At 37.0% G+C, this 15630-nt stretch overlaps 1 protein-coding gene across 1 annotated transcript in view; it reads right to left on the reverse strand.

The window, feature by feature from the left end:
• LOC106875374 (exosome component 10) overlaps window positions 1-15630 on the reverse strand; it is a 29029-nt gene that overhangs the window by 3367 nt on the left and 10032 nt on the right. Inside the window, exons 6-18 of the mRNA XM_052972043.1 lie at window positions 15197-15248; window positions 14864-14939; window positions 12540-12650; window positions 11814-11957; window positions 10001-10191; window positions 8805-8961; window positions 7308-7456; window positions 6150-6312; window positions 4888-5011; window positions 4056-4171; window positions 2765-2830; window positions 1358-1417; window positions 1-71 (exon numbers count right to left, since the gene is read on the reverse strand). Coding sequence (XP_052828003.1) covers window positions 1-71; window positions 1358-1417; window positions 2765-2830; window positions 4056-4171; window positions 4888-5011; window positions 6150-6312; window positions 7308-7456; window positions 8805-8961; window positions 10001-10191; window positions 11814-11957; window positions 12540-12650; window positions 14864-14939; window positions 15197-15248 — 1480 coding nt within the window. The remainder of the gene's footprint in view (window positions 72-1357; window positions 1418-2764; window positions 2831-4055; window positions 4172-4887; window positions 5012-6149; window positions 6313-7307; window positions 7457-8804; window positions 8962-10000; window positions 10192-11813; window positions 11958-12539; window positions 12651-14863; window positions 14940-15196; window positions 15249-15630) is intronic.

The raw sequence follows: 15630 nt of genomic DNA on the forward strand, positions 1-15630 counted from the left end.
GATGTTGATTCTGAACAAATCTGTGAAACCTTTTTCTTCGGTTTTTGTTTCTTTAAAAGTTTCCAGTGTTTCTATAGAAAGGAAATGTAAATAAATATATATATATATATATATATATATATATATAAAGCTTTTTAGTCATGTGATGCATATGGATGAGGACAGATGCATAAAGAAGTGCCAAGCTCTAACTGCGGAGGGTATCTGTGGAAGGGGTAGACCAGGAAGATGTGGGAAAGGACACTGGATCACACTGAAGAAATGACAAGGGATCAGGAGATGGGACAATTTGCTGTACTTGATAAGACACATCAAGCTAAGTAAACTCACTGTCTTCCACATATACAGGCTTGTCCTTTCAGGTGTGAGTGCCACCTGTGCTGGTGTTGCTTTAACACACCTGTGCCAGTGCAGCATAAACGCACCCATGCCGGTGGCAGGTAAAAAGCACCCAGTACACTCTGTTAAGTAGTTGGCTTTAGGAAGGGCATCCAGCCATAGAAACCATGTCACAACAGACAGTTGGAGTCAGACAGCTTCCTGCTAGCCAGCTCCATGTGAAACTGTCCAACCGATGCCAGCATGGAAAGATGATGATGATGAAAGCATTAACATAAACAAACAAAAGGTAAAACAAGCCATTTAGGCAGCCTCCTATGAGGACAACTGGCTGGCTTAAAATGGTAGACAAATCTAGCTCAATACCTTTAAAAAAGGACACTTTGTGTAATGTAGTTATAGATACACAATGCCTGAATCATGCGGAACATTTGATAAGTTGAACAATAAACCCCTTTACTGAGTCCCTTATTGCTTCAATTTCTTTTTTATTTGCTGGGTGGAGGAAGGAGCAGGCCCCCTAAGATTGGCTAAATTTATGCCCTTAATGTTTCTTTTGAACCCTTATAAGTCAATACCTGCAGGAGAGATAAGAACAAGGGGGGGAATGCAGTCCAGTCAGAGAATCAAATCCACAATCTAACGATTGCGAATGCCACAGCCCAACTACTAGGCCACGCACCTTCACAGTGAGAAGAAATAAATCATAGATTTCTCAGACAGCTTGCTGGTACCTTACCAACTTCACTATCCAAACTCTCTTGTGACATGGCCAACACATGATATTCTGAGGAGGATTTGATCAAATTCTGCATTGTTAAACGTTGGTAGTGAACCCAGATCCATGTGGTTGGGAAGCAAGCTTCCTACCATACAGCCACGCCAGTGTCTATGTGTATATAAATAAAATATGCATGTACATATATATATATATATATGTGTATACATATATGTATACACGTGTACATATACATGTGTGTATATATAAAAAAAAAAAAACATGAAAGAAAACACTGACCTCAATTTCAACATCTGTAGATTTGCTATTTTCTTCCTCACTTTGATTAACAGGAAAGAACTAAAAAAAAGAAACACAAAACAATGATATAAACATATTCCAGAAAATAGCAAGAATGTCTTTGTTCCAAAATTTTAGCGGCCATCTCTGTAATGTCTGCTAGTTCACTATAACCAAAGCCTCACGGATAAATGTCTCAAAGACTATAATGATTTCACACAAAAACAAATGTTAAATAGGTTTTGAAACTTCAAAGAAACAGCATCATGTTGACTTCAGTTTCACAATGTTTTGCCTTTTTGCCATTCTTGTTCTAAATGACAGCGACTGTGATAGCAGTTGTTTAGCCCCAGGCAGCCTTCATCCAGTAGACTTCTGACTAAAGCTGTTCCAACCATGATCTTATCATTTTTCAATCATCGTATACCACTACACCCAAGTCTGCTCTGGTTCAGGGAGGTCGTAACTGCCACTAGCAAGAGATGGTCCTATAGCTTAGATATACAACACTCAGATGAGAGCCGGTCTTTACAAAAGTGTCAGACAGGCCCACTGCTGTATGGACATGTCCTAATGTTATGTGAACCAGTGCCCCCACCGCACCCACCATGCCAAGGGTTAAATGGGTCCTGTACTTCAAGGATAAGAAGTCTGGAAAGCAAGAGACTATCAAAGTAAACTTTAAATAAGCTAGCAGAAAGTAACAAGAAACCACTGCTGTATGTTACTCAGCAAAATCATGAATTTCCTGGCTTTGGCATGGAAGCCCACAATCATCAATGGCTGTAGGCAAGGCACATGAAAAGTGAGTGTATCAAGAACTACATTATCCAGTGTATCTTTCATTCTTTCCTAATTTAAGACTAGATTGTAATTTGGGGAAATATGTTTCTCATCATTATTTATGAACAATAGCATCATTGGTTATGGATCATTGGTTCACAGCACTTGTGATCATTGGTTCACATACACAAGGGAGCATATGTAACAGGGTGCTGAACAAATATAACAATGGATTTTGTTTAACAAACACTGTCTTTATAGACTTTCTCAGATGACAATTTCAATATTAAAAAAATTCTTCTATTTGAGCTCTCTCTGAAGACTAAATATGCCACTGGCCATTCTGTTGCATCACAGAGATAAAGCCAGACGGCCTTATTATGGTGGATGAGCTTGCCAAGGGCATGAATATCTAAAAGTTGAGGAGGGTTTAGCTTTGTGTGATAACTGATTTAATGATGTTGATTAGAGAGGGGACCAGTGATTACAGCAGATTAGCCTCTATTGCGTGCACAACATATTTTACATTGTGAACTGGATTACCTTTTATAGAAATGGGAGATGGTGGTGGTGGTGATGATGATGATGACACTGATGACACAAAAGACATCTACAGTAACTTACCATAGTAAAAGGGCTCTTAAAAGATTCCTTAAGATCTGCAGCAAAATTTTTATTCTGAGAATTTTTCTGCAAAATTGAAAAATATTTATGAAATTATTTAATCTGGGTAGAAAAGATAAAGATATACAAGCTGTACTGGTATATGTTAATGCATGGTATACAGACGTGTTTATTAGCAAGTGGTAGTGTGGACAAGTGTGTGTTAGCATGAAGTATAGAACATGTACAAGAGTGTGTTAACATGTGGCACTGCATAGTAATGTATAATAGCAAGTACTCATGTGTGTTGGCATGTACAAGTGTTAGCATCCTACAGAACAGTCTATAATTATCAAAGCTTTCTACAATTAAACCCACCTTGAGACTCCAATAAATAAAAATAATCTTTTATCCTTTGTTACATTCATTTGACTGTAGCCATGTTGGGGCACCACTTTGAAGGACTTTAGTCAAACAAATCGACCCCAGGACTTATTTTTAAGCCTAATACTTATTCTATCAGTCTCTTTTGCTAAACTTTTAAGTTACGGGGACATAAACACACCAACACCGGCTGTCAAGCAGTGATGAGAGGACAAACACAGGCACAAAGACACAGACACACACATATATATACAAGGGGCTTATTCCAGTTTCCGTCTACCAAATCTACTAAAAAGGCTTTGGTCAGCCCGAGGCTATATTAGAAAACACTTGCCCGAAGTACCACACAGTATAACTGAACCCAGAACCATGTGGTTGGGAAATCTCAATACAACTGACCATACTCAGTGCCCATGACAAGTACTAGTTGTGTGAGAGTCAGTGCTAGTGACTAGTCATTCCCTACCTATAAAAACTAGCTGTATGACAGTCTGTACTACTAGTTACATTTAGTCCTTACACCTACAAAAACTAGTTTTGTAGTGAATGAAATACTAGAGGGGTCAGGGCTACTGACTATGTTAAGTACCACACAACAGAAACTAGTTTTATAGGGCTCAATACTATTGACTAGTCAGTCCCTTGCAACAAAAAATAATTATACAAGGGTCAGTACTAATGACTCCACCCACAAAAACTAGATTTATAGGGATCAATGTTGTTGACTATAGTCAGTCCCTTGCTATAAAAACTTAATTGTATAAGGGTCAGTATCACTGACCCCTAGCTATAAAAACTAGTTTTGAAGGGATCAGTACTGTTGACTAGTTAGTCCCTTAGCACACCCCACAGAAACTAGTTATGTGGGAGGACCCAAAAAAGAAAACACAAAAGTGATGTATCAATAATAAAATAGTTGTATATTTACCACTGAGAACCAGTCAAATGCCGAAAGTAAGGGATGTTCTTTAAGATTCATGATAGAATTATCAGAAAGTTCAGCACCATTTAATTTGTTGGCCATCAGAGTATCTTCGAAATTGTCTTTAAATACAAGTCATCATAATATATTAATCATCATCATAAACAACATTATCATCATCAACAACACAGAGCAATAAAATGGCAAAAACAAACCCAATCAAATGTATCCCCTCCCAGTAGATTTGTGGCCTTGTACCAATTTGACTTCAGGCTAATGTGACCACAAAGCAAAGGAACCTTCTGTCAATGTGGCCATGTGCCAATGTTAGAAAATGATAGCAAACACAGCAGTAGATGGTGGATAAAAACTGATGCAGCACCAAATGAAATACCTCACATGTTTTGATAATGTCCCTTTACATTCCAGCCAACTTCAAATCTCACTAGAGCTGATTTACATTTTCATCTGTTCAGAGTATATAAAAGAAATAACAGCTATACACTAGGAACTGGTTAAACTAACACACCTCTACTCCAAAACGTGTTACTTTGTACCTATATTAAGCTATCATCTGAACTTACTAAATCTTTATTTCAACAGCTTACTGTGTAGAGTCACAAATGAACAAGGTACATAACTCCAGTCACTCCTGTCTAATATCAACTGCAGTGTAACAATACCTCCTACAGGGGAAGCATCAACAAGGTTATTAGAGGTCATATATAATTCAATAGGGAGAGGTGTCCTGAAGGGAAAGACATGGGCAAACAGACAAATCCAACGAAAATAAAGATGGTGATGAATAAAACGCAGAGCAAAAATGAAATGACATTACCTGATTCATTATCTTTGTTATTGATTTGATGAGATAAATCATGAGGATATTCTAAAAGTTTGTTCATATCGTACTTTGGGTCGATGGAAACAGAGTCTTTCTTCTCAGGAACAACGCCACGTTGCTGTAAATATTAGAGCATTATAATTAATAGCAGTAATACTGGTTTCAAATTTTGGCACAAGGCCAGCAAGTTTGGAGTGGGGAAGTCAATTAAATTGGCCCCAGTGCTCAACTGGTACTAATTCTATCAACTTAGAAAGGATGAAAGGCACAGATCATAAAGATGTGCTAATGATTCTGTCAGCTCGTTACCCAATTAATCATAATAATATCAGTTTGTCAAATTCCTTTACAGATATATTTTTATCAGTGGGGGCACTTACATTTATTAGTCTACAACCATTTTCTTCCCTGCCTTTAATAATTATATCTGGTTGATTATTATTTTTATTATTATTATTATTATTATTATTAAGGTGGGGAGCTAGTAGAATTGTTAGCATACCCGCTGAAATGCTTAGCGGGATTTCATCCATCATTACAGTCTGAGCTCAAATCTCACAAAGGTTAACTTTGCCTTTCATCCTTTCAGGTTGATAAAATAAGTACCAGTTGAGCACTGGGGTCGATGTCAACTAGCATGCCTTGTGCCTATAGTACAAAGGATTATTATTATCATCATTATTATTAAGATGACAGAATCATTAGTACACCAGGCAAAATGCTTAGTGGCATTTTGTCCATCTTTATGTTCTGAGTTCAAATTTTGCTGAGGTTGACTTTGCCTTTCATCTTACAGAGTTGAGCACTGGAGTCGATGTAATTGACTATCCCTAAAAATTTCAGGTCTTGTGCCTATAGTAGAAAGGATTATTATTATTATTATTATTACGCCCACCTACACCTGAAGATGTAAATCTATGTTGGCACATGGAGGCTGGTTGCTCCAATTCTCCATAAGCAGATATTTCCATACTTTGGAACAATCTTCATTGTATATTTAATACAGTATATTTAATACAGTACCAATTTAACTTGTCAATGATAAAAATACGAGAGTGGAGTCTGTATTACATTTGTCAGTCAGACAAACTGGAGAAAGCTCTTATGTACCTCGGTCAGTGCCACAATAAGTTACAAACTTACAGCTATCTGGTGAATGATTTGGTACTTTCATTTCACCCAACCCCCAAAAACCAGTCAGCTCAGTCCTTTTAAGCCTCAACACATTCCCAAAACAAACACAAGTACTTATTTACCTTCACGATAGTAATATCTCTTGCTTCTAGAATATATCCGTGAATTTCTTGTAAATACTGACGAATCAGAGGTGGTATTGGGTTGCAACAAGCTAAGACACCTTGTCGTTCCCTTGGTAGAATCTCTGCAATTTGTAGCAGCATATGATTAGGGAGAACATAACTGGAAAAGAACAAAAAGAAAGAAAAAAAAGAAAAATAATAATAATAATAATAATAATAATAATACTAGCAATTGTTTCTAACTAAAGCATGAGGTCTGAATTTTATTAGGAGGGGTTAATCAATTGTATCAACTCAAATGCTCAAAACAGGTCCTTATTCTTTTATTTTGAGACCCAGGAAGATATGGGAGAAAGTACTGAAGGATAACTTCAGAACACTGAACCTTTTGGACAAGATATCAAAGGACTGAGATGCCTGGCACCTTGCTGTACCCAAGAAAACCTGTCCTCCACAGTAGAAGTGTTAAGGCCATATCCCCTGGTGAAGAGTAGTGGCCTGCAAGAGTCCTTTGCTGGTGCCATGTAAAAAGCACTCATACCAGTGGCATGTAAAAAGCACCCAGCACACACTGAGAAGTGGCTAACATTAGGAAGGGCATCCAGCTGTAGAAACCAAACCAAATCAGACTGGAACCTGGTGCAGCTCCTTAGCTTACCAGCTCTGATCAAACCATTCAACCCATTCCAGCATAGAAAGATGATGATGATGATGATGATGATGATGACAGAGACAGGTTTTTTTATGACTGTACAGAAGAGCTATCATAGTTGTAGAGTGGTGTGTAGGAAGGTTGGGAAATAGGGAACCTTGCAAGCTGCATGATATATATAAGGGTGTCTTTTTGCTTAAATATAAAAATACAGCACAAAAACTAAGGTAGAGTGCTGATCAAATGTTATTAATACAGCCATTAGGTTTTGCCTGTGACCAAAGTACATAGCTCTAACTTGCTTCATCTTTATCATGACTGACAACAAACCAGGGTCCAACCTCTACTTTATGACCGAGTGGTCAGTGGTGGAGAGGGTAATCTAGCTGTGGAAAAAAACTCAACTGATCCAACTTAAAACAATCAGGTTATAAAAAGTCAATGGGAAAACATAAATGTAAAATAGGGAAAAGAATTGTAGAGAAAAGAAAACTGGGTTTTACTTCAAGCTTTCATCTTGATTTCGTGCTGTCTTCTCTCTCCAAGAATACATCTTCTTCAAGGCAAACATCTGTTGAGAGTTGAAGGTTTTACGACTTTTTCTGTACAACACTTGATGTGATTCATCATTATAAATTGGCTTCGTGTAAACCTGAAATGAAGATTTTCGAATTCAATGGCTTCAGATCAATCTGTGATTAGCCTCCATCATCATCATCATCATCATCGTTTAACGTCCGCTTTCCATGCTAGCATGGGTTGGACGATTTGACTGAGGACTGGTGAAACCGGATGGCAACACCAGGCTCCAGTCTAATTTGTCAGAGTTTCTACAGCTGGATGCCCTTCCTAACGCCAACCACTCAGAGAGTGTAGTGGGTGCTTTTACGCGTCACCCGCACGAAAACGGCCACGCTCGAAATGGTGTCTTTTATGTGCCACCCGCACAAGCCAGTCCAGGGGCACTGGCAACGATCTCGCTCGAAAATCCTACGAGAGCCAGTCAGGCGGTACTGGCAACGGCCACGCTCAAAATGGTGCATCCGGTTGCACCAGTCCTCAGTCAAATCGTCCAACCCATGCTAGCATGGAAAGCGGACGTTAAACGATGATGATGATGATATGATGACGTTGATTATCATTATCATTATCATTGAGAGAGAGTAGTGCAAGCCATCAAATATACAAATATACAAAGCTCAATATACCCATCATGACTACCAATCAGATAAAGGTACACTAGGCACATGCATCACAACCATATGTGCGGGACATGGTGATCTCATATCAAGATATAAAGTGCATGACCTTGCAGGTGGGGCCCAGTTACAATTTTCTTCAGGATGAGTAGCCCACCTTACTCAAAAGGTCCCAGAATAAGAGTTGTTAAGGATGTTGAATGAAACACCCATGTTTCCAGGGGTGAATTATCCAAACCCCAAAGAGTTCTTTTCAACACATGGCAATGATGCTCCCCTGCTACGTCTGCTCATGATCAGAAAGGCACATATCATCAGCCACCAAGGGACATGCTCAACTGGTTAAGTTCAAGCAACTGACAAGCAAATCTGTGGTATTGAGCAGAATATTTGCTGTAGCCCATCTTTTATACCAAAACAAAACAACATTACTACTACTACTACTACTACTACTACTACTACTGACATCATGGCTGGCCAATCTTCAAGATTAGTGTTATCTTGTCCAATATGCCACTTTTTTACGATGGTAGGGTGAAGTTTGAAGATTTGGCTGCTATTTTTAACAAACTGAGTTACCACACAGAGGATTCCCCTCCCCCCCACTCCATATCAGCTCCAACAAAGATTAATTATATCCACTATGACCTCTTCTCCCATCACATTTATGTCATTGAGACAAAGTTCAAAACCTTTAGGTCAGATATTAACCAAAAACGTTTTCCCAACAGAATCTATAAGAAACCTAAACTTTTCAAAGTCTGAAAACAAATATCAAACTCAAAAGAAATAACAACTTACCTTTTTACATATCTCTGTACTCCTCTGTAAAACAGCCTTTAGTAAGTTCTTATTCAGGTTACCTTTCTCAATGAGCTCATTCTTCATACAATTATAAATATACAGTAAATAATGTGTGTCTTCACGGGCATAGTTAATTAAAACATCAGGAAGAGGCCTAGAAAAAGAGAACAGTTATACTGATAAATATTATGATTATTAGTTACATTTCCACACAACAATCCTCATCATTATTATTATTATTATTATTTAGGTGGTGAGCTGGCAGAATTGTTAGCATGCTGGATGAAATGCTTAGCGGCATTTTGCCTGTTGCTACGTTCTGAGTTCAAATTTCACTGAGGTCGATGATGTTTAGCGCTATTTCTTCCATTTCTTTGCCTGTCTATGTGAAAACAAAGTATAGAGGATTAGAAGAAACATTAGAGAATCAGCCAAATTTAGTCCACTGCTCTACCATTTCTACCACTCTACCACCAAATCAACATGTCATCATCACACTGTATTATATGACATTAACCCTTTTCGTACCAACCTGCCTGAGATTGCCTCTGCTTCTATGATAAATCCTTCCTGTTTTAAAGTGATTTAAAGTAAGGTCTTTCACGTTAAATGTTTCAAATAACAGCTTAATAATGACAAAGTTATTTTACTAAATTCTTTCATCATCATCATATGAACATCCACTTTTCCATTCTTGCATGGATCAGATGGTGCTCACTGAGGCAGATTTTCTAAGGAGAGGTGCCCTTCCTGTCACCAACCCTCACCTATTTCCCAGAAAGAAAACATTTCCCCCATAACGAAGCATTTTGGTGTAGAATATTGGAAATGAATGACACTGCTTGTATGACAATAACACTCATTTACAACCATCATGCAATGTCAAGACAAAGAAACACAAGCAAGCACACACAGACACACACACACATATATGTACATATACAGTGGGTTTCTTTCAGTTTCCATCTACCAAAATTACTCACAAAGCTATGTTCAACATGGGACTACAGTAGAAAACACTTGCCCAAGGTGCCATGCAGTGGAACTGAACCCAAAACCATGTGGCTAAGAAGCAAACTTCTTCCCCACACAACCACACCTGCTCTTTCATTATTTTCAGAATAATCTGAAATAAAACCAGTGTATTTCAACAGAAATATGGTAACAAAAGCGTTAAAGATATGGGAACTTACCGGATTCTCCAGTCAGCTAATCGATATTGTTTATCAATTTCTTTTTGACAATACCTCTCCATTAAATAAGACAGCGAGAAGCGTTCATAGTTTAGTATTCGAGACGCTTGCCCAGTATCAAACATATTCACTACATAAATACCAAAGTCTCTCTGTAACCAGCCCACATCGCAGTTGGCACCATGAAACACCTGCAATTAAGACGAAACAAAGAATCAGTGTGTATGTCTAAATGGGAGTGAATGTTTACAGCAATTTAAAATTAGAAATGAGCTTATGTTTTTTTATAGAAGTGCATAATTAAATTTCTGCCAAAAAAGGGAATGTGATACCGCACTGTATAAAGGGAGATAATTCTTTCAAACAAAATTTTAAATTAGTACAATTCCAAGGTATTGGTTGCTCTCTGACAAGTTTATGACCAAACCTGTAGAAGTGCAGACCTCCAGTGTACTCAGTCCCCAGACCACTTCTCTGTTCACTGCTATCAAGGCAGAGACAGCAAGTCCCACGAGCCAGGGTGACTGTTCCAGCATCCCAGCATCCCATCATAAACATCTTTATCATCTTCCACCTACTTCTGCTCACCCTTATACTTTGCAAGGTAACCATGTATCTCATCTAGAGCAAGACAGTAGCGCTTGTCTCTCTATCATACTTTAGCCTCTCAACACCTGGCATAAAGCCACCTCCTCCTTTCAAACACTCCCCACACACTTAGCTGAGGGGACCTTTTACCTTCTATTTACCTGTCTTGCTAGTTACTGGGCAACCTCATTAGTGGTGGTGGCACGAAAATACCAAGTACACATTGTAAAGGGGTTGGTGTTAGAAAGGGCACTCAACCATAGAAACGAAACCAAAGCTGTCACTGGAGCACAACACAGCTCTATGGTTTGTTGGAGCCTGTCAAACCATCCAACCAAATAATGAACATTAAATGATGATGATACACATATATTTCTTTTTTTTTAACTTGCTAGATCTGGAAAACAAGGCAGAGCCTTATGACCTGTGCAAGGATTCTAAGCAATGAAACTGATGCCATTAATATTTCATTTGAAATGTGGACATTGACACCAGCAAGAAGCACAAGAGCAGACAGAAGATTCCAGACAGCCAATGTTCTGGGGAAAAAGAACTGCAGATGGTGGTTTAGGTGGCATCTGGTGGGGACAGATACACAGTGGACAAGAAGTGAAGAGATGAATGGTTTGGGGGTGTTTCAGTAGAAGAGCTACAAGATGAGCCAATGCCAAAGAACAGAAACAATTATAGTTGTATGGGTTTCTGCACAGTTTTCATATCTGTTAAATTTCATTTACAAAATATTCATCAACCCCCAAGCCTATGGTAAAAGTCACTTGCCCAAGATGTTGTATAGCAGGATTGAACCCAAAACTACATAAAGGCATGAAGCAAACTTTTTAACAACGTGGCAGCATGGAAAGATACTGATGAATGACAATCATGCCAATGAATTCTTGATGAATTTCTTTTGACTAACTATGACAAAAAAAATTAACAGTTACTTTCTTTTAAAACAGCTGATCTCCACAGAGCTCTTGTTATATTCCTGTTATAAGACAGAGTTCCTGTTATAAGGCCTGTCTGATCTTCACAATTGAAGCTCCTGTTATAAGGCATGGCTTATGTCCACAAGAAAAACTGTTGTTATACTAATATTATAAAATAGAGCTGATCTTCATAAATGGAGCTAATGCTGTATACCTGTTGAGAAACCCAGATAAAAGTAACAGAAATATATTTAATCATGTGCATTTGCAGAAATCAGTTTCACTAGACAACTTACTTTGACAATTTTAGGATCTGTGAAGACGTCGTTGAGTAACTCTAGCTCTTTCCGTAGCTCTAGTGTGTCTATAATGAAGTCCTGATCAAATGTAGAAATCTGCATCAAACATGTTAGACCTTGGAACGTTCGGTAGGAATGATGCTGTAAAAGACAAAAATGGAATATCAAACAGAGCTGCATTTTACCTTCACTCTCCAATCCTGAAACAGACTCAGAAGGAATACTTAACTGAAAATTATCTAAAATGTTAACAAAAACAAAAAGAAAAAAAAAAAACGATGCTTGAGGACAGATTTATGTTTATAAAAAAAAAAACAGATATATAATAACAGATAACTTTTTTTTTATCAAAAAATACTATAAGGATAAAAATAAACTTTCTTTTCTTGATTTATACCAAATAATATAGGAAAATGAAAGGATTATTTCCCTTGGCTAGGAAAATGAATGGGTTATTTCCCTTGGCTGTTAAAATAAATGATAATTAATTATATATGTGGATCCCTTTCCAGGGGCTCTAGCCATCCAATTATACATTTTTATTAAACTTCAATGAGCTTAGTAACAAACTGAATGTTACTTTGGCAAGTTTGCAAAGTTTCACAAAAATTCGTTAACGGGTGTAGATGGCAACTTGAAACAAACAGACAACTTGCTTTTATATATGTATATGGTAAGTTTATATGTATGTATGTATGTATGTATGTACGTATACAGACTTACCTCCAAATCAACTGCAATGACCTCTTCTTTGGCTAAATCTCTACAGAGATCTTCTAATTTCCCCACAGTATCTATATATCCAAGAGAAGTCTCTTTAATTGGTTTTGGAAACTGAAAGAAAAGCAAAAACACATGTGAATGTGTGTATGAAATATATACATGCATACATACACAAGACCAACAATGAAAGTAAAAAAATTATGTGTAAAATGAGCAGCTGAAAATTGTGAATGAATATTGTCTGTACCATATATATATATATATATATATATATATATATATATAAGATTCAGTTGAATTAGGTACTTAAACTGAGGCACCTTGCTACTTCAGTATAACCTGCACTCCCCAACAATATTATTTGAATACTGAATATCAAAACTCTGTGCAGGGGTATTTATACCCAATATTCCTGATATATTTCCGAAGTGCAGATTCCTGTACATCTTTGTTATATATATATATATATATATATATATATACAGGGTTCAGACAGTATTCATTCGCAATTTCCAACTGCTTGTCTTACACATTTTTTTTTTTTACTTTCACTTTTGGTCTTTTTCTTCTAAAAACCAATAATCATTTTTGCATTTCATTATTTAGCAGAATAATTGACTGCTGAAAATTTTGAACCCACAATTTGTGGAAGAGGCATGGAGACCTCGTTGGAATGTGAGTTGCTATTTGTTGACCATTGCTGTATTGATGCTTGTGCATGTCTCTCTGTACATATACACATTATGACATGCTTAAATAATTAATAACATTTTATGTCTCAACTTTCCAGTTGATACCTTTAATCTACTTGAACAGTTATTTGCTTATCTACCTAAATGTCAACTATGTCAATGAATTCTAATACTAGACTATTCTTTAGCCATTTCCTTTGGTTGGCATATATTAGAGAGAGGAGCATCTACTCTTAAATTTCACTGTTACATCACCAACTCCAAGATTCTTTCAATGGCATAATTTTACGAAATTGGGGAAAGCATAAAAGCATCATGGTTACATAAAATAATGAAACGAAAATTATTGTTTCCTGTTATTCTAAGACGAAAAAAATTCATTTCGATAACTTCAATTACTTAATAAGAAATGCATTAAGATATAACGACATGACAGGAAACGAAAACATTAAAACAGCTTTTTAAGAGAAAAACATTAATTTTAAGATGTAATGATGTAAAAACAAAACTTAATGAGTTCATTTTAAAAGCAATTTTATTACACAGAAAACACATTTAGGTAACTTAGAAGTATTTAATTACAACATTAATTATAAAATGTAATGATATTTCTATTTCTCATGTTGTTTCTATGCTGTCGTTTACATCATTACATCTTAAAATTAATGTATTTGTTAATGTTGCTTCAAATTAAATACTTATGAGTTACCTAACTTTTTCTCTCTTAAAATGAAACTAAACAATATTAACGTTTATGTATTTGTTTTTGCAAGATTTCTGATGTGAATTCGTGTTGAAACAGATATTGTTATATTTGGAGGGGGTCATATTTTATGCCAATTTACTACACGCACCATATACTTGTTCTTCACTTCAGTTTTATTATTATTATCATTATTTCATACGAAGAACATCTTTCGAGTGTTGGGCCTCATGGAAGCAATGATCAAGACCTTTGGCATTATGTTGTGCTTGAGAAGAAGACCCATCAAGCTGAGCAAAATCACAGTCGTGGCAGATACCGGTGTCATGCAAATTGGCACCCGTGCCAGTTGCATGTAAAAGCACCCATTACACACTTGGAGTGGTTGGCATTAGGAAAGGTATACAGCTGTAGAAAACCATGCCAAATCAAACAGTCTGGTGCAGCTTTCCAGAGTGCCAGCCTGATAAAACCATCCAACCCATACCAGCATGGACAATGGACATTAAATGATGATGATGATATATATACATACACACACACGCGCGAGTGCGCATTAGACACCAAGTTTATTATTCCCAATAACTCAGATACTGTTTACAGAAAGAAACTGGTTACATCATTGTCATCATCATTTAATGTCTGCTTTCCATATTGGTAGGAGTTGGACAGCTTGATAGGGGCTGGCAAGGCCAGGGAGCCACACCAGGTCCCATAGTCTGTTAAAAGGCTATGGAACTGTGTCTTCAAAGATGTGTGGAAAAAAAGAGAGCAGAAAGAGCAGCAAAAAGATGCCTCAATAATATATTCCTCTAAACCAAGAATTAGAGAAAAAGAGTGTTGTTGATGACGATGGTAATAATAATGGAGGTAAAGTATAAGGAATGGAAGGTTATTGTTGGTGCCATTACAGAATATATTTCCATTACCTTTGCCTCGGATTTCTCTAACTGATGGTCCATTGCTTTCCAATGATCCATTTCATAAGCGTACGGATGTGGGTAGCTGAAACACAGATATTAGGTTGATATTTAATTACATCCACTATATTGAGTGAAGATTTGTTATCATGTTAACATTACATTTATCACACAGCATGTACATGGCAGAATATTTATTTCAATTGTAAACATCGCATTTAATATATAAGATGTATATTGTAGTAATTTTATATCTGGTTTTAGACATGCTCTAGCAAGACTGACCAAAGCAACATAAAAAAGGAAATACAAAACATTTCCAAATGAGTGAACAAAACTTACAAAAAATCAGGGTCTGATATATTTTCAGCATTAACATCAACCTTTAAGCTTTCTGCAACAAGAAAAAGAGGAAAACATGGGATTATATATACCTTGTCAAGTTTTTGATGCTATCTTGTGTTAGATGAATAAGTTACTGATGCAGTTTTGCAGCTGGACACCCTTCCTGGTGCTAACCTTTATTTGCTCTAGAAGAAAGTGATCTCTTATCCTATTGCTAGGAGAAATATCAACAACACTGCTGGAATATCATAACTTTCAAATAAATGCCGAAGAGACATTCAAGCGAGATCGTTGCCAGTGCCGCTGGACTGGCTCCTGTGCAGGTGGCACGTAAAATACACCATTTTGAGCGTGGCCGTTGCCAGTACCGCTTGACTGGCCTTCGTGCCGGTGGCATGTAAAAAGCACCCACTACGCTCTCGGAGTGGTTG

Source organism: Octopus bimaculoides, chromosome 12 (genome assembly GCF_001194135.2).
Source record: "Octopus bimaculoides isolate UCB-OBI-ISO-001 chromosome 12, ASM119413v2, whole genome shotgun sequence".
In the NCBI taxonomy this organism is placed as follows: Eukaryota; Metazoa; Mollusca; class Cephalopoda; order Octopoda; family Octopodidae; genus Octopus; species Octopus bimaculoides.